The following is a 22,431-nucleotide window of genomic DNA, read 5'->3' as shown; positions in this document are numbered from 1 at the left end:
TGGTGCCCGATTATGTTCAAATCATGATAAAACGTATGTAGAGCATTAATGAATAGAATTAACATAGTATCATTCGAATGCAGGACTATCGTGGACGCATACATGAACAATAAGGTAATAATAGAATAGATTAGCCAGTTCCCTGTGAAACGGACAGCGGTTCTGGTTAGTTTCCCCAAAGTAGAGAAACCTCAGAGAACACATATTTTGAGAATCCTACCGAAAGCGATAAATCTTTAGATTCTATCACCCTCGGAGGCAGCAAGGCCCTGCTTTCTAGCGAGGTTGAGGGCCTTGAGCTTGGCCGTACCAAAGCCGGCCACGCCATCTTCCTGGTTGTCGCCCAACCAGGGCTTCTTGGGAGTCGCCGAGCATGCTGCCGGCCAAGAAGTAGACGACGAGGCCGATGATGATGCACACAAAGGCGATGGGGTACAAGAAGTGGATGGCGTAGCCGAAGACATGGATACCAATGATGGTACCCCAGAAATTGCCGGTGAGCAACGAGATGTCGAAGAAGGCGGCCGATCCCATGCGCAAGATGAGCGGGGCCAGCGAGTAGAAGATGAAGAGGATCAGGGTGTAACCGACCAGCCACCCAGCGACATCACGGTCCCAGACGGTGTCCTGCAAAGTTGCACGGTCGAATATGGCGCCCGTCACGGCGTTGATGATGAGTCCAAACAGCCCCAGGAACGAAAGCACCTCGTATACGGGTCGCTTGCTCACAAACCACTCTTCGAAGACGTTGCTGAGTCCATAGAGGGTGGCGCCAGCGAGACCAAAAAGATCGCCTTTGAGGAGATTTTGGCCAGGGCCGCCGTTGGTACCCTGAAGGTGGTCGCTGGCAAGCAGAATGCCCATACCGCCGCAGGCAACCAGAATGCCGGCGATCTGGGCCCACTTGTAGCGCACCTTGAGCAGGGTGACGGATATGATGACGACGCAGACAATCGACCAGAAGTTGAGCAGCTGGGCCGACAAGAGGTTGGTATACCGGTAAGCCAACACGGTGAAGTAGTTACCCTCGACGTCCAAGAAACTGAGGATGGCATATTTCCAGCCATCACGCACGACCACCTTGGCCCACTTCTTGAAGCCGTATCGGTAGAGTGTGTAGCTCAGATAGACCAAGGTGAGCAAGACGTAGTTGAACAAGGTTTGGAAGGCGGGGATGTTGGTGCCATGGTTCGCCAGCAAGGACGAGAAGGTGTTGGTGCCTGTGATGCAAAGGGCCAGAATCTGACCGAGAAGGATGATGAGCCAAAAGTCGGCCGTGGCCAGGTAGGAGTACCAGTGGACGCTCTTGGCCTCGATCTGGTGGATGGCGGTTCCGATGACCTCGGGGTTCTCAGTACCGTTCTCGGTGCCGGCATGGCTTCCGGACGACACCTGCACGGTGGTACCGGGAGCATTTGCCGCCTTGTGGTCGTACGCCATCTCCATAGTTCTGACTGATGTGCAGGTATCCCTAGAGGTGGTTGGTTGGCTGGTTGGTTGGAATGGATTATACTGCTTTCTTCAATAGCAGTGGTTGGTTGGTTAAGTCTTTCTGGCGTCCCCAGAAGCAAGCGCAAAGACTATGAAGTCGCCTGCTGTATTACCGTGATGCGGCCTGGCGCATCAATCTGTGTTCCAGTTGATGCTGATGGATGATGTAATAGAAGCCAAGCACATCTGATATATTACGATTCTCGGTGGTTTGAGGAGTTGAGGAGTTCACGCACGTTTCCACTTGAGCGACGAACAGGTGATTCTTGTACTTAAGTCGTAATCGTCTCCCTTGTTAACCAAGCATCAAATCTCGTTCGGAGAAAAAGTAGGAAGAAAAAAACAGCGCTATCCACTCGGTCTGGGTCGGTCCTAGTGGATGGCCCGCTGGCAGCCCACTTTGCGCCGTTCCCTGTAGGGCCTTAGGGCCTGTCAGCAGGCCTGTCAGCGTTCGCAGAAGCCGCCCAGGATGCGCCCAGGCGTTGAAAGGGTGGCATCGAGGCGGGGCTAGCTCTGCGGAACTTTCGCCTGGAAGCGCAACCAGATCCGTGGGCCGCCACAAACTAACGATTCGATTCGGCATCGCACGCTAGGCAGTAGGGTAGGTAGCCAACAAGCAGATGGATGACTTCGAACTCATGATAGATGGGAGACGGCATATGTATAAGTACATGTGTGTGTGTGTGTTCGAGTGCGAGGGGACCTCCCTTCAGCTTTGGCGCATTAGCTGCTTCGGATTCGGAAGCTCAGAATGAGAGCAAGGCCGCAAACACTTGTACTCGCTGTAGCCGATTACACAAGTGATTGTCGTTAGTAGGTGGAAGTTCCTGTGTGACGGGATAGCGAAGAAACTAAAGTCTTTTTCAGCTCGCCAAATGCCAAGCCGCACTTGCACTCAAAGCGCCGAGGCTGCATCCGAACTCATGTGGCATCGACCACATGGCAGCGTGAACTGATGGGCAGTTGATCTGATAGGCTGGAGATACATGTACCGCTCACCTGTCGTCGGGACACCAGTTGCCAGTCGCCATCAGAACGTGGGGGTGGCACTCGCGCTGATCTGGCTGTCTGGAAGGGCCCCTTTCAGCCAGCTCCTCTTTCTCCGAGGCTCTCTAGGAAACATCGATGACTAATGCCTCAAGACGTGCGAGTGTTGTATGCCAACGGTTTTGTTCCAAGGGCATGCCAGGACACAGACCATCGTGGTAGTCTGTTCATCCCGCTGTTCGGTTCCAAGAACCAGACCAGTATATTCTCACGGTACACTTCACTTTAAGGGTCGTATAAGGTACATCAAGGAGCATATGGCAATAATCGCAGCGCATATATATGCGCTCCTATGGGGATAGATGCCTCTTAACCCAGTGAATTCACGTTGTCGTAAAGAGAATGGTGGTATAGGCACAGAGTAGTACCTAATTACTGGTGTGTACCGCATGAGGATTCCCACATCACATCTCACAAGGCCTTTTTGGATCCATTGCGTCAAGCCCCGGGAGTCTCACACTGCTGATTTCTCCAGAAGCTGCATTGGTTAATCCAACTAGGTATCACCGCATGTTGAAGATATGTTTCCCTGGAACGGCAATCTCGGGATCATCGTGGCAAACAGCGACTGGGCCATACATTTGCAATCAGGTAGTACACCACTTTTAGCGTTAAGCACTCGTTCTTAGACATACCAAGTCGATATCCGCTGCATCCAATCTGTAGGGCGAAGGGATAATTTGTAGAGCATGTTGCCGTATCTGACCCATGATATATCAGTTTGGTGGAGATCCGAGCTCAAGCAGGAGACCCATGGACGATGTAGGAGCAGATACTTCGTGTATTGATAGTGGACTTCGAGATCTGCAGGTGGTCACTCGGATATAAATAGCACTCACCTCTGCTACGGCCGCTTCCGACCCGGCAGTGCGAGGGGGTCGGATCGGAACGGATCACGTATGCAGCCATTTTATACCACTCAAGTAATGTGGACAGCCTCCTGCAGGATTGGAGAGCAGGGCCGATAAAAGTCAATCCGGGGGTGTTCGACGATTCGCGACGACTCGTGTCTTATATCCCCCTAGCCCCCTAGCCTCCTCACTCCAGCCACTCTCCAACCAATTGCCGATCAGATGCTCCTTTTAGACTGCCAGCCTCTGATGTTAAGTCGACTCAAAATACCCCCAGACGGTTGAAACCAACGTACAGTATGGCCAAACCACTTATCTGAATGGCCTGAGCCCCCTTCCTTTACCTTTTCTGTTGCGGTCTACGGCCGAGTGGCAGCCGGGTGTGGGCTAGGTCGCATTTACACATCTCACCAACAGATACTTATCGCAACATGCGAACCAACTGCCGCGATTCGATGCCACGCACCCCGCTTCCGTGGGCGTCACTGCATGCATGCGATGCATGTGACTATGCGGTGAAGTTCTAGTGTGATTTGACCCCATACAGACATATCTTGCGGGAATGTGACTAGACTTGAAGCTAATGGACGGAATGCGGGAAGCCGGAAATGGGCCTAGTTGACAAGTCGTGAAGCCTGCAGAAGAGGCTCGATATAATCGCGCTGTCCAGACAGACTATTGCACCCACCGCATGGGAGTTGCTCAGCGAATGGGCAGTGTCTCAGAGGGGAGTAGCAACCGGCAGTTCATGCCACAATGACTCAGAAATTCCCCTTTCCTACGGTATTTGTTGATTCAGAGAGAGATTACCAGAGACATAAACTCGATGGCGTGGGAAATACATTGGGTATTTCACCGTCGCTTTGATCTCTCTCTCTTCTGCGTGCCTGCCAGAAGCATACCATAGCATGCATCTGCAACAGCGGGAATGAGGGCCAACTTCGTTCTGGTGGCTCTGAGCCTCACGATCTCGCGCGCGCTGGGAGCCCAGAATATTGTACAAACCAACTGCAACGTATACAAGGGGAGAAGCGACACCACTGAGGGAGTCACCAGATGGCTGGGAATGCGTTACGCTGCACCGCCCGTGGGAAAATTGAGGTTTATGCCGCCGCAAAATCCAAATTGCGTCGACGGGGTACAGGAAGCATTCCAGGTAAATAGAAGGAGAATGACGAATCAAACATATCTCAAGTGGGCTAACAATATACTCCCCAGCGTAATAAGTACTGTCTGAGTACCGACGCCGCACCAACAGATCCCTCAACATCTGAAGATTGTCTGTTTATCGACGTATTCGCGCCGATCAACGCCAACGCGCTCTCCCGGCTGCCCGTGTTCTTCTTTATCCAAGGCGGCGGTTTTAATGCAAACAGCAACCGCAATCTCGACGGACAGGGCTTGATCAAAGCAAGCAACCACTCCATCGTGGTCGTCACATTCAACTACCGTGTCGGCCCTTATGGGTTTATCACAGACGGCGACAGGATTACCCCCAACAACGGCTTGCTGGATCAGAGAAAGGCACTGCAGTGGGTGCAGTCCAACATTGCCCAATTTGGCGGAAACCCGAGACATGTTGTCCTCGGCGGCGCCTCGGCCGGCGCTGCGAGCATCAGCCTGCAACTCGCAGCGTACGGAGGGAGAGACTTTGGCTTGTTCCATGGTGCAGCGGCGGAATCCATCTCATTCGCAACCGTGTTGACGGTCGAGCAGTCGCAGTACCAGTACGACAATTTCACAAGGCGGCTCGGATGCGCCCATGGTAACAATTGGAACTTCACCTCCTCCCTGGCCTGCCTGCGATCGAAATCGGCAGCCGAGCTGCAGACCCAGAACCATAATATTCCCTACCCAGGCGCGAGCGGCCCGCCACTCTTTATGTGGAACCCGGTGGTGGACGGCGACCTGCTACGCGATGTGACGTACAGCTCGTTTGCGCAGGGCAAATTTGTCAAAGTGCCGATGCTGATCGGAGACGACACCAACGGCGGCACGATATTTACACCAAAGACCACGTCGACTCTACGGCAGAGTGATGAGTTTCTGCACAATCAGTTTCCGTACCTCCGGCATGACCAGCTCAGCACCATCAACACGCTCTACCCGAACAAGAACAGTTCCTTGTGCCCAGGCGCTGGCTGCTACTGGCGACAAGTCAGCAACGCGTACGGCGACATGCGCTACACTTGCCCTGGGCTGTTCATCTCATCGCAGGTTGCGCTCCGCGGCGTAAAAGGCTCGTGGAATTACCGGTACGATGTACGGGACCCCGACCAAGTGAGAAGCGGGCTCGGAGTACCACACGTGGTGGAGGTGAACGCCATTTTCGGGCCTCAAAACGTTGACGGGTCACCGCCAAGGAGCTACCTGCCTGGAGGTATCAACGCGCAAGTCGTTCCAGTGATTCAGGGTTATTGGACCAGCTTTATTCGCTCGCTGGATCCGAACAAGCACAAACACCCCAGTTCAGCGCGATGGGATCCTTGGACAGAGACTGGGCAGAGGCGATTGCTATTTCAAACAGAGGGCGTGACGGCTATGGAAACAGTCAACCACACTGCACAAGTGCGCTGTCAGTACTTCAACTCGATAGGACCGACCATACTACAATAGTAAAGCAGGGAAATTCAAATGACAGAATGAAACATTAGAAATTATTATGTTATCCAATACAAGTTTGTTTGCATGCTTCGGCTGGCGAACCCAACAAATAACGTACACATAAGAGACACAAAAGTAGACTGGAAGGAGAATCGTGTACCAGTAAGTAGACCAAGCAATGAGCAGCGCCTAACTTCTCGTACAGTCGCGGCGTGGACAACTGACAAGTGGGTGGTTTGAAAGCTGACAACTTGATCCTTTGCAAAGAGCAATGTTCTCAATATATGGAAGAAAATGGGCGACTCAAACGATGGGGGAGCAGTCAACAATACCGCGCTCGCCGATTACGGTCATTTTCTGAACTGCTTGACTTTGAGCTGCTGCGCTGAGCATTCGACCAGCTCCGCAAAGCGGCGCTCACGAGTCTCAGGACGCCTTGCAGACATTACCCAATCGAACACGCTGCGTCTGTAGCCGGGGGAGCATGATTCATGTAGTCGGATGCGGCTGCGTCTGCAGCTAACTTTGTAGCGAAGCCTTCGTCGAGAGCTAATGATTCGCGCTCGAAGCTCATCTGGGCGGTGTTGTCGTCAGTACGAAGCGCGAACGCAGCATTACCCGGCTCGCGCATTCTGCCGGCTGCTTCGAGAGCAGCAACCTTGTCTACATTGACACGGCTCCAGTGACTTCTCTTTCCTCTGGGAGTAAACCGCTTTACATGCCTTTCGGCATCCAAGCTCTTACCATGGCCGTCGACCCAGCCCCAGCAGAGGGCCTCATCAACAGCCTGTGACCAAGTCATGACCATCTTGCCTGTTTGCTTTTTGTAAAACCCTACGAAAACTTCCCTTGCAGTGTCATGATTGTGATAAAGCCAGTGTCCGAAAGCGGATGGAGAGTCGAAGAAGATGGGAGCCTCCAAGGATGATGGCGTTGGTCGCGCCGTCGACAATACTAAATTTTCTTTCTGCTGAGACGCCATATGTACTGGATTGTCGACTGGTTCATCATTGTCCGGTTCATCGACCGGCTCATCGCTGACCGTATCGACCGGCTCGTCGCTGACTGCACCAACGCACTCGTAATGGACTGCTTCGCCATTGAGATAGGGTCTATTGACCGACTCTGCGAACGCATTCTGCTGGGTTCGCTTGATTATAGGACCGCGAGGTCCCCGGCGTTTTGGTGTGAGTGGCGTTGTACATGCGCGGGCAACTTGGGTTTCCTTATAGCCAGTCATTTGTGCGATCTTACGATAGGTAAAGTCAGGAAAGTGCTTCTTCAAGACCCTGCATTCAAGCCTTTCGTCCCTGGTCAATGCTCTCGATCTTGGTATCGGGGGTACATTTGGATCGCGTTTCGAAAGGGGGGTCTTTGGCTGATAAATCGAGGTTCGGCTGAAGCATTCTCCAAGGCGTCTCTCGATGCAGATGTCGGCGTTGTCGCTAGCAGGCGCTGCTGCAGAATGTAATCTGTATCAACATCCATCAAGAAAGGCTGTAAGCGACGTCAACAGCTCTGAAAACGATCCAGTATGTTATTGATAACGAAGGGGTACATCATCTAGATGTATTCTTTCCCGATGACTTACGAACGACGTGAATTAGCAGTAGTAACAGTAAATGGATAGTTTCTGGCCCTACCTACGAAGTCCAAAGCAGTAGGGCCTGGGCGGGCTGTCCACTCCACTTATTTAAGTCTCGTTGACCCACACAGCCACCCCATTGTCCATCTTACGCTTTTGGCTTAGGTATATAAGTCCTAATGACAGTTAGTTCTTTCGCCTTCGGGCATTTGGTCTATTGAAACGATACAGAGAAGATGTAAGTTACCAAAGGTCCCACGTTCGAATCCGACTTGTGACAGTCTACTAACAACCACACAGTAGCATGGCCCCTGCACTAAGGATGACACGCTCAATCAAAGAATAGCTACCAATTTTTTTTGCACTTTATTTTCTTGTCTATCTCTTTTTCTTTTCTTGCAATTCGCTTTTCCCTCTTTACATCAACTGTGTCATGCAGGTGTGTTGCGAGTCCTCTGCATCATCTGCTTTACACCAAATCTCATTCACTTCAGCAATTCATCTCATTACTCAGTTATCGAATCGCCGTGATGCCAGATGAATGCACCCTCGGTTGCGTACAGATGGAAAACTTGGCCTTGTGCTCATTCTCATGAATAACTATCATTAATTGGATTCAACACTGCAAATCCATGAAAACAATGTAAACAACCTGACAACAACACGGGAATCTCGCAGGCCAGCTCTCTCGCCTTTAAAAAATTGACTATCAAATTGCCCAAGTGCACGCGTCTCATACAGCTTCAACCACCAGAGCATCCCGCCAACATATGTCTTGTTGTGGTACAACGGACAAATGCAATAAAATGGTGTTACATGAATACATGTTTCGGCAAGAATACAGCAAATAATCATATTGCGCCAGCGCTAACTGATCCTTTTACACTCACTCCTCTTACCATCGACCTCACTTGTCCCCTTTTAGTTGTCGAGCCTAGACCCATCATCCTGTCATGAGATGCAAACGTTTGATCTTTAGTTATCAGAATCAGCCCTCACTACCCTGGCTTGGGATAATGTGTAGAACTCGATCACTCACTCATTCATTAACAGATCTTGCGACCTAGCCTTCTCCTCGTCTACTTCTTGAGACCACCAAGGAGTCCGGTGATCCCGCCCAGGCCGCCGAGCACCCCCTTGTCAGCCCCCTTGTCGTTGGGAACTGTCTTTGGAGGGGCGGGAGAGGCGACGACGGCAGGAGCAGCAGAGCTCAGGGGGGGCTTGTGATGGCGGTGGGGGCGGGGGTGATGGGCTTGCCGACGGGTGCCTGTTCGACCTTATCGAGCTGCTTTTCGACCTCGCCCAGCGCAGGGCCGGCCGTCTTACCGACTTCATTCAGCACCGGGCCGACAGGGAGGCCGGGGAGGCCGCCGATGGGGGTGGCTCCAGCCAGGGAGAAGGTGGCGGCGATCAGGGCGAGCGAGCACTTCATGGTGTATGGTTTGAATAATGAATGAATAACTGGGCTGCGATAGTGAAACGGACGATGTTCCTGGAGAGGCGAGTGCAATGATAGTGATTGAATGAGAGATTTGGTGGTTGGTGTGTTTGTATTGATCTATTTGAACTGTCGAGTCGGTCGCTTTATACGTGTTTGTCTGTACGCATGTGCGTACTCGTCGAACAAGAGCGTCATTCGCATCAACCTAGGGATGTATGGTGATCTTCAACGCCATGGCATGGGAATCTTTTCCCAGCTATGTAAAGCGAATCTATCGCTTGTCTCAGCCCACCTACGGCGAACCACAAGGGCCCTGGGAAGATTTCGAATCTCTTGACATTCCGAACCCATTCGAGTTTTGGCTGCTTTCCTTCGCCTTCGCTGTTGCATCTTGATTGACGCGCATGAAAATTTGCCTGATTGAACCGACGATCAACGTCTCTTGATTCGGCCCTCCTTGTGGCATGCCTCTGTGCGTATTTGAGTCCATCTCCTTGAAACCGTGGCTCGAGTGCGTGATCCCTCCCCTGAGAAGATGGATGCACGACAATCCTTCCTTGCACGAATGTTCTCATTATTCTCCCTTATGTGCTTCAACTCAACATGGTGCTATGATTGAGCTTTCTGCCCGCCTGTGATCCTCCAGAGGAAATAGCTTAGTAACACCAACAGCGCAGATGGGGCCGTGGCGAAGAAAGCGACCCAGAACGCCAGACTGTCGTCTTTCGGCGGCCACGCGATTACCGACCATACCTCGCCCCTTGTACTGTGTCGATGCAATGGTATCGTTGTGCTTCCCAGCCCAGAAGCATCTGGCAACGGTGCGCCTGAGCATATGACAGCCGCGACCAGAGCAGGGACAAGGAAGCGGTACATAGACCCGCTTGATGATGCGGCGATCATCTTGACTTCCCAAACTTAAAGATGGATGAGAGAACGAATGAACTGAGATTTTAGACGAATGTATGTATGTACTCCGTATAAAGGTGTAAGATGATATTCACAGAGTGGAGGCTGTCGTCGTTGAATTAGGCGAATAGTATATATCTCATACACATAGGTTGGTGCCCGAAGTTGATGGATGGGCAACAATGACTTTATGACAAGAAACAACACAAAGCAATTCAAGTCCGACATGCTGCCAAGCTGAAATAGCGAATGCTTGATGGCACTTTCCATTGTTGTTGGGTGGGCTTAGCCCATGACAACAAAGAAGGATCACCGATATCAATATCCACCCCCTATGACCGACCAAGTGGGCACCCGACGTTGTTGTCCAGGACGCTTTGATCAAAGATGAAGCCGCCCGCCAAGGTAGTGCAGATGCTAAGTAATTGATAAAGGGATGAACCCTCTCTAGAACAGGCGGAAAGCATGTAAAATATATCGCCTGCTTTCTGCATTAATCGGAGCATCGGCCGCCAGACGAACTCGAGCAACTAGGTCTGCTGGTGCTGCAATCAATACAACTTGCGCATGTAAGTCGTTGTAATGACTGCCGCGACCTACTCAGTACTGAAATCTGAAGTCTAATCGCTTGTTTCCCTCCTTCTCGCGAGCCTCCTGGTCGTCTTGGTATGCCGACTTTTCCTCCGAAGACATGGCGTTCCAGGCCTGCTCCTTCTTCTTATTGAGGTGAATAAGATATTGTCGCTGGGCGAGGAAAGTCACCAGCGAGAGCGCGCAGATGGAGATGAGAACCTTGTTTCCCGTCTTGTAGTATGGTATGTCCCACGACCTGTATATCTGGCTGCCAATCAAGGAGCCTATTTGCACGATGACATTCTAGACCCAAGACACAGTTTCAGCAATGGCTCAACGGTAATATCAAAAATGATGTTGGCGGGCGAGAAGGCTTACATATGTTGCGGCTGTGATAGCGCGCTTCTTCACGCTGAAGCTATTTTCGGATATCCAGGACGAGACAATGGGGTGGAAGTACGGGTAACCCGAAATGAGAGTGATCAAGGTAAAGCGTTCCCAATCCCTGCCACCGTCAGAAATCGTGAGGAGGGCGGTGAAAAGAGGGACCAGCCAGAACTCTCCAAAGAAGCAGTGGAAGGCTCGCTCGTTGAAATACTCGCTGCTATACGCGAGTGCCAGCATCGTGATGACCTGGACGCCGGCCGAAGGCGCGGTCAACATGTTTGAGGCGAGGGTCGAGAAGCCGAACTTTTTGAGGGTCAAGGTGAGATAGGCCTGGACAGGGGTTGCTGGGATGTATGCAACGAGCCCAATAAAGTACAGACCCCAGACCGACTTGTCAGACCAAGCATCCTTGACGTCTTGGAAGGTCGCAGGTTCTCGCAGTGCGGTAAGACCCTTCGCGGGATCATCGCGGAGGATACGCTATGAGGATTAGTACACACGCGAGTAGATGCAAGAAAAGGCTTCTCACATTAATCATGATAACTTCTTCCCTTTCAGTGTACCAAGGTTTTGGGCAGAGGATGGATTTGGTAGCGGTCGGGGAGCTTGGGAGGAAGAGAAGAGACACGACACCGATCAATACGGTCAAAAGGCCTTCAAGGAGAAACAGCCAAAACCACCCAGGACGGCCTGCTACTCCTCGCATCTCAAGAATCCCCGCGGCGAGCAGCGCTGAGACGACTCCTATCTACTGTATTAGCGACCTTTCGTGATAGTAGTGGCAACTGTGGGAATAGTACTCACGAGCAACATTCAGAGTGGACCAAAAAGCAGCGAGTCGGACAGAGAGTTCTCGACTTGTATAGAAATATGTTGCCATCAAGATAGCACCAGGGATGAAGCCACCTTCACACATGCCAATGAATGCACGCGTGACATAGAAGGATGCCTTGTTGGTGATGAATGCTTGTGCCCAAGAAACAGTACCCCAGAGAATCATCATCGTCGGGAGTACATATTTGAAGCCGTACCCTGCTCTTGTTAGTCCCGCCTATAATGCTAAGAAGACGACTGCACCAGAACTTACGCTTTGTGAGAAACTGGACGGGGAACTCGGCAGCCATGAAGCAGACCAGCTGAATCGTGGTACCCTAGTAGACATAAGTACATAGTTTGTTCGGGTTCACTAGCAATGGACTGACATTGTTGTAATCATCGGGTGTGAGATTTAAGTCCGTCAGGAAAGTATCCGCCAATGCGTTAGACAGATTGCCACGATCGAGTTGAAGACCGAAGAACTGGACCAGCGTCAGCACAAATCACACGAAGTAGGCGTGGGGGTTGGGGACTCTTACCATGACACAGAGCCATGAGAGGAGCATCATGTCGGTTTTGCGCAGAGCCTTTCGCTCCTCATCCGGCGTCCAAGTGACATACGGGTCCCATCGGTGACCGCCTTCGTAGCTCTGATGAGGCTGGATGGTGTGATAAAGGTTCTCCCGACCCGTTTCGACGTGTGTCTTGGATGGAATCAATTCGGCGTCGACCTTCGGCCGGCTTTCGATATCGTCGCTTCCCATGATGCCTGGGGGGATATTACGGTTCGCTAAACGATCTCCGGGTCAAGAGGGTTGACTGAGATGGCGATGCTGATTGCCTCGAGATAGCTATTCGGAACCCGAGGTTCAGCTGCCAGCGGGCACTGCCCAAAGATATATCGATTTGCTCGGCGGTCCAGGCCCATTGCGGGTTGCGCGCCTCGGCACAAGGAAGAACGCGTTGGATATTGGGTATATCGTAGGGGGCATGACGTTAACACCAAACAAATAACACATCCGCCCTGCGGGAGGCGAGGACTAGCGACTTGTCCCACCGGCGAACCCATGCTTGTCGAGTTTCTTGGACATACAAACCATGCCTCACGGCAATTTGCGCAAATCACGAAGCTTCCCAATTAGAACAGTACCAAGATCTGCTAGCGTGATTGGTCGATTGGGTATAAGCCGATGGGTCTTACCCCGAGTTTGCGGGGTTGCCGTCCGCGGAGAAATCTTCGGAGACATGGGTCGTGTCGGAACCCGTGATCACGACATCATGGGGCCGGATGTCGTTCGACGCAGTCTAGGCGCAAGGAGTTAAATAGGCGACCATGGCTCCTTGGTTGCCCTCGCCCAAGAGGAGAGACGTAGACGAGCAACTAGCCCAAAGCGGAACGCCCTGTTGAATCCTTTTGATACCATCCCATGTTGCAAAGTCAGGGGTACGATTTCATCATCTGAATCCATACCGAAGAAGCACCGTTATCAATACCCAAACATGCCTTCCATCAGCACAGACCCCGTCGATTACAACATCGTCGGAGGCCACCCAGTAAGGATCTGACCGGTAGCCGTTCCGAGGACAAGACTAATGAAAATCGCAAGGAGTCTCGAACACGTATGCACAAACCACTGGTCTACTCTGGAACTCTTGATGAGTTCGAGCAGAACGATCTCACACCTGTCATTGGCCGAGAGTTCTATGGCCTGCAAATTCGCGATCTGCTAAAATGGGATGACCAGCACATGAAAGACCTGGCTGCAACCAGTAGGCGTGTCTCCCTGGTTCCGCAGAGCCTCAAGCTGACACAGCACAGTTTCTCAACGAGGCGTGGTCTTCCTGAGGAAGCAGGATGTGAACCCAGTCGAGATGAAAGACTTCATTGTGCGTCTTTCGACACTGGCCGGATGCCCTGAGTCGTCTGGCCTGCATGTCCACCCTCTGACCGAGGAGGGCAGCGAGTTGGGTGACCAGATCAGTGTCATTTCCAGCGAGAAGCAGAAAAAGGGTGGCGGCCTGACCCACCAACTCAGCGATGTGAGCCGCTTTGCCAGCGCCGGCTGGCACTCGGACATTACTTTTGAAAAGGTTCCTTCGGATTACGCTATGCTCAAAATCCACACTCTACCAAAGACAGGAGGTGATACGGCAAGTAGTCCAAATAACTGGAATGGACCGATGTCGCAAAGCTGACCTCCACCGCTAGATGTGGGCTTCGGGCTACGAGATCTACGACCGACTCTCCGCTCCTATGCAGAAATTCCTGGAAGGCCTCACGGCGACCCATGACGCGACCTTTTTCAACGATGAGGCCGAGCGGCTCGGCAATCCTCTTCGAAAGGGCATTCGCGGCTCGCCCTTGAACCAGGGTGGGGATCTATACACCGAGCATCCCGTGGTCCGTACTAACCCAGTGACGGGATGGAAGTCGGTATACGTCAACAAAGGCTTCACGAAGAGGATCAACGGCGTCTCCAAAGATGAGTCCGACTTACTACTAAGTTACCTCTTCAACCTCGTCACGCAGAACCATGATGCCCAGGTGAGGTTCAAATGGAATCAAAACGACTGTGCCATCTGGGATAACAGGTCAACTTTCCATTGTGCAACTTATGACTATGACGCAGCACGAGCTGGTGACCGTGTCGCATCATTGGGTGAAGCCCCATATTTGGATCTCAACAGCAAGAGCCGGAGGGAAGCCTTGGGCGCTTAGATGGCTTGGGCTCAACGACAAACTCGTGACTTGATAGATAACATAGTTGAACATGCGGTATCCATATCTCGCCTCAAGCACCGTGATCACTTCTGTCAGACCATAACTTATGTGTATCGTTGGTAATCGAGCTATCATAACGCACAGTAGACTGTGAAAGAATTTGTCTGTAACAATTAAAGCAATGCTGTAGCCCCATCACTTGTCTGTGATATCGTGATTACAACCCATGAGTGACCAGTAGAGCTGTGATTATAGAGAAGGACTTTGGTTATGTCAGGTCGATTGTTGTTCGCTGCCGCTTGCTTGCGCGCTCAACGAGACCGCGAGCTATCTTCTCTGGCCTTTCTGTTCTACATGCGTCGCAGCAAAGGTAGTTCAGGGGTTTTCCAGCGTGCATATTTCACATGCCCAAGAAGTCGGTTCCAGAGTAAAGGGGGTGAGCTGCCTGGCCGAGCCTGGGCCTTGGGTTGTTGGCTCGTTGCCTGTCTATTAGCATCAGATAGCACAGTCCCTCCACCATTTCCAGTGGGGTTCTCGGCAGACGGCGGCAGGTACGAAGCGCCGTACTTGGCTTTCTCATCGTCTTGAACCAGCTCCCACAAGGCTTGGGCTATGGCGGCATCGTTTGCTGCGTCTTCCTCTGCCTGAGTACGGAAGCCGTTGCGGGTGGCTGTCGCTGCAATTTCGCGGATATCATCATCCTCAAGAGTTCCACTAGCACACCCTTTGAGAGTTTTGGTTCGCCGCTCGGCCGCATCAGCAATAACGCGGCGGATATCTTCGCCGGGACCGACAGATCGCCCTCCCAGCCGCCGACCCGAACCAGACGAGAGGTTGCGACGCCTTTCAGCAGCAGCCCTAGCCATACGACGAGCCTCGTCCATGGGCACATTACTTCCGCCCAACCGCTGGCCATCCGAGAGGAAGCCCTCTCCGGTGTACCCCTTCATGGCGAGTGATTCGTGCTCGTCTCGTAGCTGATCCCACAGTGCGTGGAACTTGCCATCATGTGGACCATGGACATTGTGGGCAAGCTCATGAAGCATCGTGTCAAGAACTTGCTCGAAGGGCAGAAACTGGTTCTTGTCGCCCGGGTACCGCAATCTCAGGCATATTTTGTGGCCGCGACCCTCATTCAAACCTAGGCGGGTCACATTAGCAATTTCAAATAGCCATTTCTAGAAGACCTGGTCAGTATCCACGAACCTAGCAGGTTTTGTTGGTTCGGATAGAACTCCGTGAGAGTTTTCACCTTCCAGCGGCGGTTTCTCATGATCGGTTTGACGAGAGATGCAATCTTCTTGAGTGACTGGAGCGCCTCATTGGCTCGAGGAAATTGCGCAAGATGCGAAAATGATAATATGAGCGGGTCGACTTCCGGCATGGTGAATGGTGGACGTGGGGAGCCAAATGCGTGTACCGAAGGTTGTGAGTATGTGCCAATATGCTTTTCAGTGTTGAGACTGGCAAGAAGTAAGGGGGAAATGATGCTGATGGCGTGTTGGGTTAAATAGGCATCGACATCAACTGATAAAGAAAGAAAGACAGAATTCCATCCAAGGAAGCGAAGAAAGTTAAGTCAGACTGGATGTAAACAACAATGCCATTGCATTGTTGCGTTGGCTTGAAGAGAGAGAATATGGACGATTACTCAGGCTTCGAAGTTGCGAGAAGTTGACACTATTTGACGCCTAAGCTGTTTGTTGGATGGCGAGGCAGGGCGAGGCAGGGCGAGGCACACGTAAGAAGAGCTGCCTACCAATCGCCAATATGCTGCAGCACGCCCCTAGCGAACAATGTAGAGGAAATATACACGCTATCAAGCTTGGAAATGGCGCCAACGGGCTCGCCCAAGCAATGCATACTATACGATGCCAGGCCGCTGTTGTTGCGTTCCTGGTGGGTGCTCGAACGAAGACGTCGCCCACCGCAACTCATGTCCACCCTCCACTTCTCAGCGTCCCCGTCTACGTTCACAATATAGAGTCAGTATCGCGATGAACTGTCAATAATCACTGGTTTGGTGGTGTAGTTGGTTATCACGTCAGTCTAACACACTGAAGGTCCTGGGATCGAGCCCCAGCCGAATCACGTACAAAACAACTCCTTCGCGGAGTTTCTTTTTGCCAATATTCCGTGTCCAGTGACATCGAACTAGGTTTTCTGTTTTTGTCGCTACGACCTCGAAAGTAAAGCAAAGTGGCTGGCCACACCAGTCTATTTACGCTTCAGGTGGTATTATAGGGAAATATTCTACTTGTAAACAATCCAAAGAATTGAAGCATTTCGAAGTAAAGATACCTTCGCACCAAACCTAGCATTCTGCCTCTTAATGCATTCGACAATGTTTCAACTGCGGGCGTTGCCTTAGCAATAGAGAAATGACTTTTTGTACTATTACACTGATGACCCCTCCCGGCTCTTCATGTGGACTGCATGAAAGGAGGATAAAAGAGGAAAAGGAAATAATATTGGGTGGGCAAGAACCCACCGAAGCGCGAACGAGTGTCACTTCAGTGAGACAAGCCAGCCCGGTTCCGTGAGCGCTTCTTTTCTCGGAACTCTAAGGTATGTTGATAGAGTTCCTTTTTTCTTCGAGTTGCTCCGCTGAGTGTCTTGGAGACCCCATGTTGCTGACGAGGTGTCAGAGGCGAACACTCGAATAGGGTTAGGGACTTGATAATGATACATAAGCTAACTAATATTGATAAGACGGCACACGCATGACTGTGCAGGCGAATAGATACATAGAACGTTGAAAAGGGGATGCGATGGGTAAAATGCAAGGCCGCGGTTAGATACCACTATCGATCTGGTCTACCACTGTTCTTGACGTGAACGCATCCCATTCTCGGCATGTCTGGTAGATGCTGTCGGGAATTTGCAAATCGGCGATCTCGTGTGAGCCGAACATAAGCTGAGTGAAGAAACCTTGAGCCGCGTGCCATGCGATGTGGCAGTGGAATGCCCAAAGACCGGTATTCCACGTGTCGATTTGCACCACCAGGTGCCCGCCGCCTTGTACCATGTGCACATCGCGGCGGAGAGGGTTGTCTGGGTTAGTGATCGTAGACCCATCCCACTTCCCGGGGCCCTGTGAGAGGATGTACATTTCCACGCCATGAGCGTGCATGGGATGGGGACTGTCGGGTTGGTTAGCCTTCAAGATGGACTGGCTGATAATGGCTAGCACCGGAAAGATGTGAACTTACGCAATAAGCGGATTCCAGATATTGATCCGGATGGAAGAGTTGCTGCCGTAATCATAGATGCCAACATCGGACCCGAATTTCTTCAAGCCACCCTCCTTCGCCGCTAGGAGGCTCGGGTGGTTGTAGTCCACGCGTGGCGTGTATCCGTCAAAGGTCCACAGGAAGTGATCTGTTTCGTTGACGATGACACCAACGTCCATCTCTTGGTTGAAGGACGGCTCGGGCACTTTGATAGGGTAAAGGGGCTGGGTGAGGTAGAGTTCCTCGTTGGCACACGTGTTGGGATCCTCATCCGGCCATGCCTTGCTGTCGGGCAGTTCGTTCTCGTCGGCGTCGTCGTAGAAGATCGCGGCTTGTGCAAAGTGCTGCTTGGCTACCGAACAAGGGCTTAGGGTCGCCCGAAGCCAGAAGGCAGATTCCTTCTTGCCGGCGTCAGCCTTCACGATCACGTCGACTCGCTGTCCGGTACCGAGGATGATCACTTTCGTGTCGTAGGGCACGATGGGGGTGAAGTCATTGGCGATGACTGTCATGGTGTGCCCGTCAATCGAAATCCGCTCAGTGCCCTGAGAACCGGTGTTGATGAACCGGAGTCGATGAGTCTTGCCTTTCTGGAATCTGAACTTGGCGATGCCGGCATGGTTGTGGCATGGCGTCTTGTCGTTCATCTCTACCATGCTGCAGTTGAAGATCATCTTGCCCTGGATCAAGTTGTTGTCGGATATGGTTTGGCCACGGAATCCAGGCGCCATGATATCCTCAATGACGGAATGGTAATCCTTGTGCCACCAATCTGCTGCGTGTTAGCTTTGCTTGCCATGACCAACTTCTGGAAACGATGCTTGTACATACCACTGACCATGACTGGTCCAAGATCAGTATCGTAGTCAACATGGTTAGGGCCGTAAACAACTGTAGGACCAAAGAGACCCCCGGCGTATTGGCCTGAGTAATGAGCGTGATACCACGTTGTGCCGTAGAGCGAAGCATGGAGCTTGTAGGTGAAGCTTTTGCCTGGAGCGATGGGACATTGGGACACACCGGGAGTACCGTCCATCCAAGGAGTATCGTGTTGGAGGAATCCATGCCAGTGCATTGACGTGCCCTCCTCCTCGTCGACGATATGGTTATTGACCTTCACCTCGATGTAGTCCCCCCAGTTTGCCTCGACGAGAGGGCCAGGGAACTGCCCGTTCACCAGCAGTACCGACTTCTGGTACCCGTCGGGTGCTATAACTTCCCGCGTGATATTGAACTCATAGTGCCTTGTTACTCCTGTCGTCGGGTAGTCGGTGTAGGTATTGGTCCCTTCGGCTGTCCTGTCACCCCAAGGCGCGACGCCATAACTACCACCCTGGCCCATGAGCCACATTGGCAGAGTGGGCAACAACAGAGTACCCCATAATGACTTCCTGTACGTTGTCAGGTCTTGGTCACCAGTCGCGGGGAAGTAGCCACGCGTATACTTACAAGTTTTGTTGTTCTGGAGTGATGGAACCCAGCAGACCATTGCAGAGTGAAAAGAGACCCATTGAAGCGGTTCTGCGATTAGGCCGGTAGTCCAGAGAACACACACAGACAAGACAGGCAAGTATGATATCCCAAAGGAACAACGGATCGCTGGAGGGGAAGATAGGATGGCATTAATACTGCAGCACCAGGGGGCCTCTTGGATATTATCTTAATCTTGCAACATGCTGAAAAGCTCGGCAGAGACAACCGGAGCAACAACGTCTGTTCGCTGTAGGCAGGTTTTCCCCTCTAAGCTTCCGTGTCTTAGAATCACGACGCGGTAGGATGCCCCCATTCAACGTGGCCGCTGTTGAAGAAGCTCCCTTTGCCGAGTTTCGATAGCGCTTGCTCGGCGAGACAACCGCCCAGGCCCCAGCAAAAGATCGACACGACTTTCTTCTCGCAGCCCATTGTATGGACCATTGACCTGCACATTGCCCTGAGTTTGTACCTGCATACAACTGCGACAACCCACCATACCGAGCATTAGGCCTGGGCCATTCCGAGTAACCGCAAGGTCGTGTCCCTCGCTGACCCCTCTGCCCCACGAAGCAGCGTTCAGGCGAACGGTCAGCACATTCTCTAAAGGCATCAGAAGACCAAGGTCGTGACCGGAGTCGTTGACCGGAGTCGGAATTCCCCACGTGCCGGGGATGAACCTGAAGCCAACCTCTATGAAATCCAACCGCCGAAAGAAAGAGCAGTTCACGGTGACTTGTACCGACCACTTTGCTTCTTCGCTGCAGACCCAGAGATCCCGCGCCACTCATCTTGTAGCCATGGCAACCCTTCACCAGTACTTTCTTACCCCGAGCGGCCCTCGTATTGTAAGATATATCTATCTTCTACCATACTCCCTTCCTAGCCGAATATATGGTAATGCCAAATGCGTTTTGGCGGCGTAGGCCGAGTTGGTACCAGGCCCGGCCCTCTCAGGTACTGCGACAACTGCCCTCACCACTTGGTAGCTGTTGCTTTGCTCGGAGTGTCTTCGTTGACGAAATCTACAGCGATCCGGTTCCGCGGCATGGGTGCAGTTTTTAGATAAGACAAGATAGCGCTTTGTCCCTTTTCTTCAGTTGCTAAGGCGAGACGGTGGTGTGTAACGGTGCAATCACGTCACAATACCGGAGAACGCCTTCCCCCCAAAACCCTTTCTGTTTATAGACCATTGTGACTAGTCCTTCGATCGAGAGGGCACAAGCGGGAAGTCCAGACTCTATTTGCGGGTTGGAATAGACTCCAAAAATGGTCCTGTATAGTCGCCATGAATGTGGCAAGGCACGCGGCAGGAGATCGACCCAATATCACACCAGGCTGCATGGGATAGCAGCAGATATGCATGCATGCATGCCAGGTAAGCAGGGAAGCTGAACGCCGCATAAACTTTGCAATAGTGTTCAAACCAAATGAGTTGTTCGTGCGCTAGAACCACTCATTTCTACCTTCCAACACGACGGTTCTCAGGTTCTCCTTGTGGCGTTATGCGGTTAGATGCCATCCGAAGTCTTTCATATTCAGATGATCCTTTTAGATTTAACATTGGACATTGTCTTGCTCTTTGCTGCCACTCTGGTGGCTGCCACAAACGTGCTTCCATTGCGTGCGCACCAATAGAACATCCAGGTTTCGGAGGTATTTGCTTGCGTAATTAAGCCAGAGGAGGTTGCTAATGTTGTGGCCGTATGACGAGAAGCAACATTGCCTTTTCTTGCCGTTGCCATCTTGGACCTTGCCGCCGTCCCATCCGGCGTCAATAGAGAACCAATTGCACATATTCTAACCGGAGAAACGCCAATTTTGCATTCGCCATCGCAGGCCATCGTACACTTAATTATGGTACATATGTTCAAAAGTAGAAGGCCCGTGACCCGTTAAGGGTTCTGGAATGATATGGCGGCGTGGAGGCTCTCCGCTCGAGATATATGTCCTCCCCAAAATGCTGCGCATGAAGAGTGGCTTATAGTTCTCGCGGTCGATAGGCTTTCTGGGCAGCCATGATGTAGGGTTGTCTTCGTGCGCGCAGGAAAGCTTCGTTTGCGATGGGGGACGCATCGGATCGAATCACACTGCCGATACCCATGAAGAAGCTGTTGCATAAATAGATTAGCACAGATTGCGCGACCCTGCCATGGAGGCGTCCGGTACTGACCCGAAAGTGGCACCCGATCCTGCCATATACTGGCCCAGTGTTCGCATGATGCCATTTGCTCCAGCGCCGTATCTGAAGATATTCACAGTTCCTAGTGTGGCATGTTAGCTCAGCAGAAGCCTTTAGACCAATGTAGAGGCTGGCCAACATACCGAAAATGAAACCAATGATGACACCGACAGCTACAAGTCAAGTCAGCCATGGTTGGGGGTCGAGAGGCCGATGCTACTAACTTCCGCCCATCATGCCACCCATTTTCACTGTGCACGACGGGTTAGCTCAAATGACAATGACGACTCCCAGGGCGCGCAGGCTTCCACTAACTCTTGTCCAAGGCCGATGGGCCGGCGGCGGGACCGTGACCGACTGGAACAGGCATATCTGCTGGTTGCGAATGCGATTGTTGATGAGATAATTTCCGTGTGAAGTACGGAGTGAGCAACCTCGTCCGGGCAATTCAGAGGTTCTCTTCTTTCGTCAGTGGGGTCGCCTCCAATAATCATATCATCAGGTCCGGGAAGAGCTTCGAGATTCTTGAAGCACGGGCCAGCGATGCCTTTCCAATGAATGGCGCTTTCTCCACAAGATTTCATGTAACCCGCGGTTAGTCCAACTCGGCGACTTCAGCTTGCGGCAATACAGAGAGGCACGGAGTGATCGATCGAATATGATATTGCTATGTACATTATAGTATCACCCTACCTGTCTCTTGAGTCTAGTTGATATTCTATAATTCCATTCTGACGTATGGAGCATGTCGTCGTTGCTGCCATTCGATCGCTGGTGGTGCTCCATACTCCGTACAGTCCTTTGAATCCCGACTTTACAGCGGGCCTGCGTTTCTTAGCGCTGGACCTCACCAGTTGCTGGTTTGGTGACAGTTACCTCATAGGTCGTCAGTCAGGTACTGACTCGCCGTGGTTTCAACTTCTTAGATTCCCATTGGGAGAAAAATACGGGAAAGTGACAGCCAACCCGTCACGTGAGCGACTCCGTCCAGGGCTCGGTAATGACCTATGTTTTTTTTTCTTACTACTTGAAGAGCATGAGCAAAGTTCCTAGAAAAAGGGAGTTCATTGATCATTGATCAATCCAAGTCCAGCAACATAGTTGGACCGCCAGGGAGTGA

The 22,431-nt window shown here is 51.8% G+C and overlaps 9 protein-coding genes across 9 annotated transcripts; 2 read left to right on the top strand and 7 right to left on the bottom strand.

Annotated features, from left to right (window-relative positions):
- Positions 1-236: 236 nt before the first annotated feature.
- On the bottom strand, positions 237-1,446 carry PG998_011086 (uncharacterized protein; the record flags this gene model as incomplete). The annotated part of the gene is given in 2 exon segments (XM_066877902.1): positions 237-332; positions 349-1,446. The coding sequence occupies 2 exon segments, from the start codon at positions 1,444-1,446 to the stop codon at positions 237-239; spliced, it is 1,194 nt and encodes a 397-aa protein (XP_066726956.1).
- Positions 1,447-4,317: 2,871 nt separating this feature from the next.
- On the top strand, positions 4,318-6,005 carry PG998_011085 (uncharacterized protein; the record flags this gene model as incomplete). The annotated part of the gene is made up of 2 exons (XM_066877901.1): positions 4,318-4,545; positions 4,608-6,005. The coding sequence occupies 2 exons, from the start codon at positions 4,318-4,320 to the stop codon at positions 6,003-6,005; spliced, it is 1,626 nt and encodes a 541-aa protein (XP_066726955.1).
- A 338-nt stretch (positions 6,006-6,343) lies between these two features.
- On the bottom strand, positions 6,344-6,801 carry PG998_011084 (uncharacterized protein; the record flags this gene model as incomplete). Its single annotated transcript, XM_066877900.1, has 2 exons — positions 6,344-6,461; positions 6,518-6,801. 2 exons carry the CDS (start codon positions 6,799-6,801, stop codon positions 6,344-6,346), a joined length of 402 nt encoding a protein of 133 aa, XP_066726954.1.
- A 1,987-nt stretch (positions 6,802-8,788) lies between these two features.
- On the bottom strand, positions 8,789-9,010 carry PG998_011083 (uncharacterized protein; the record flags this gene model as incomplete). Its single annotated transcript, XM_066877899.1, has 1 exon — positions 8,789-9,010. One exon carries the CDS (start codon positions 9,008-9,010, stop codon positions 8,789-8,791), a length of 222 nt encoding a protein of 73 aa, XP_066726953.1.
- A 1,518-nt stretch (positions 9,011-10,528) lies between these two features.
- On the bottom strand, positions 10,529-12,468 carry PG998_011082 (transporter; the record flags this gene model as incomplete). The annotated part of the gene is made up of 7 exons (XM_066877898.1): positions 10,529-10,804; positions 10,880-11,368; positions 11,418-11,632; positions 11,693-11,920; positions 11,976-12,039; positions 12,091-12,186; positions 12,244-12,468. 7 exons carry the CDS (start codon positions 12,466-12,468, stop codon positions 10,529-10,531), a joined length of 1,593 nt encoding a protein of 530 aa, XP_066726952.1.
- Positions 12,469-13,204: 736 nt separating this feature from the next.
- Positions 13,205-14,423, top strand: PG998_011081 (TfdA family Taurine catabolism dioxygenase TauD; the record flags this gene model as incomplete). The annotated part of the gene is made up of 4 exons (XM_066877897.1): positions 13,205-13,258; positions 13,312-13,474; positions 13,524-13,855; positions 13,914-14,423. 4 exons carry the CDS (start codon positions 13,205-13,207, stop codon positions 14,421-14,423), a joined length of 1,059 nt encoding a protein of 352 aa, XP_066726951.1.
- A 353-nt stretch (positions 14,424-14,776) lies between these two features.
- Positions 14,777-15,810, bottom strand: PG998_011080 (WLM-domain-containing protein; the record flags this gene model as incomplete). Its single annotated transcript, XM_066877896.1, has 2 exons — positions 14,777-15,567; positions 15,633-15,810. 2 exons carry the CDS (start codon positions 15,808-15,810, stop codon positions 14,777-14,779), a joined length of 969 nt encoding a protein of 322 aa, XP_066726950.1.
- Positions 15,811-17,220: 1,410 nt separating this feature from the next.
- On the bottom strand, positions 17,221-19,010 carry PG998_011079 (copper binding domain-containing laccase; the record flags this gene model as incomplete). The annotated part of the gene is made up of 3 exons (XM_066877895.1): positions 17,221-17,569; positions 17,639-18,431; positions 18,491-19,010. The coding sequence occupies 3 exons, from the start codon at positions 19,008-19,010 to the stop codon at positions 17,221-17,223; spliced, it is 1,662 nt and encodes a 553-aa protein (XP_066726949.1).
- Positions 19,011-21,110: 2,100 nt separating this feature from the next.
- On the bottom strand, positions 21,111-21,557 carry PG998_011078 (uncharacterized protein; the record flags this gene model as incomplete). The annotated part of the gene is made up of 4 exons (XM_066877894.1): positions 21,111-21,240; positions 21,303-21,393; positions 21,455-21,484; positions 21,536-21,557. 4 exons carry the CDS (start codon positions 21,555-21,557, stop codon positions 21,111-21,113), a joined length of 273 nt encoding a protein of 90 aa, XP_066726948.1.
- Between the last annotated feature and the right edge of the window lie 874 nt (positions 21,558-22,431).

Source organism: Apiospora kogelbergensis, assembly GCF_038363985.1.
Source record: "Apiospora kogelbergensis strain CBS 113332 chromosome Unknown utg000007l_segment0_segment0, whole genome shotgun sequence".
Taxonomy (NCBI): Eukaryota; Fungi; Ascomycota; class Sordariomycetes; order Amphisphaeriales; family Apiosporaceae; genus Apiospora; species Apiospora kogelbergensis.
The sequence above is the reverse complement of the archived record's forward strand: the minus strand, read 5'-3'. Positions and strand labels throughout refer to the sequence as shown.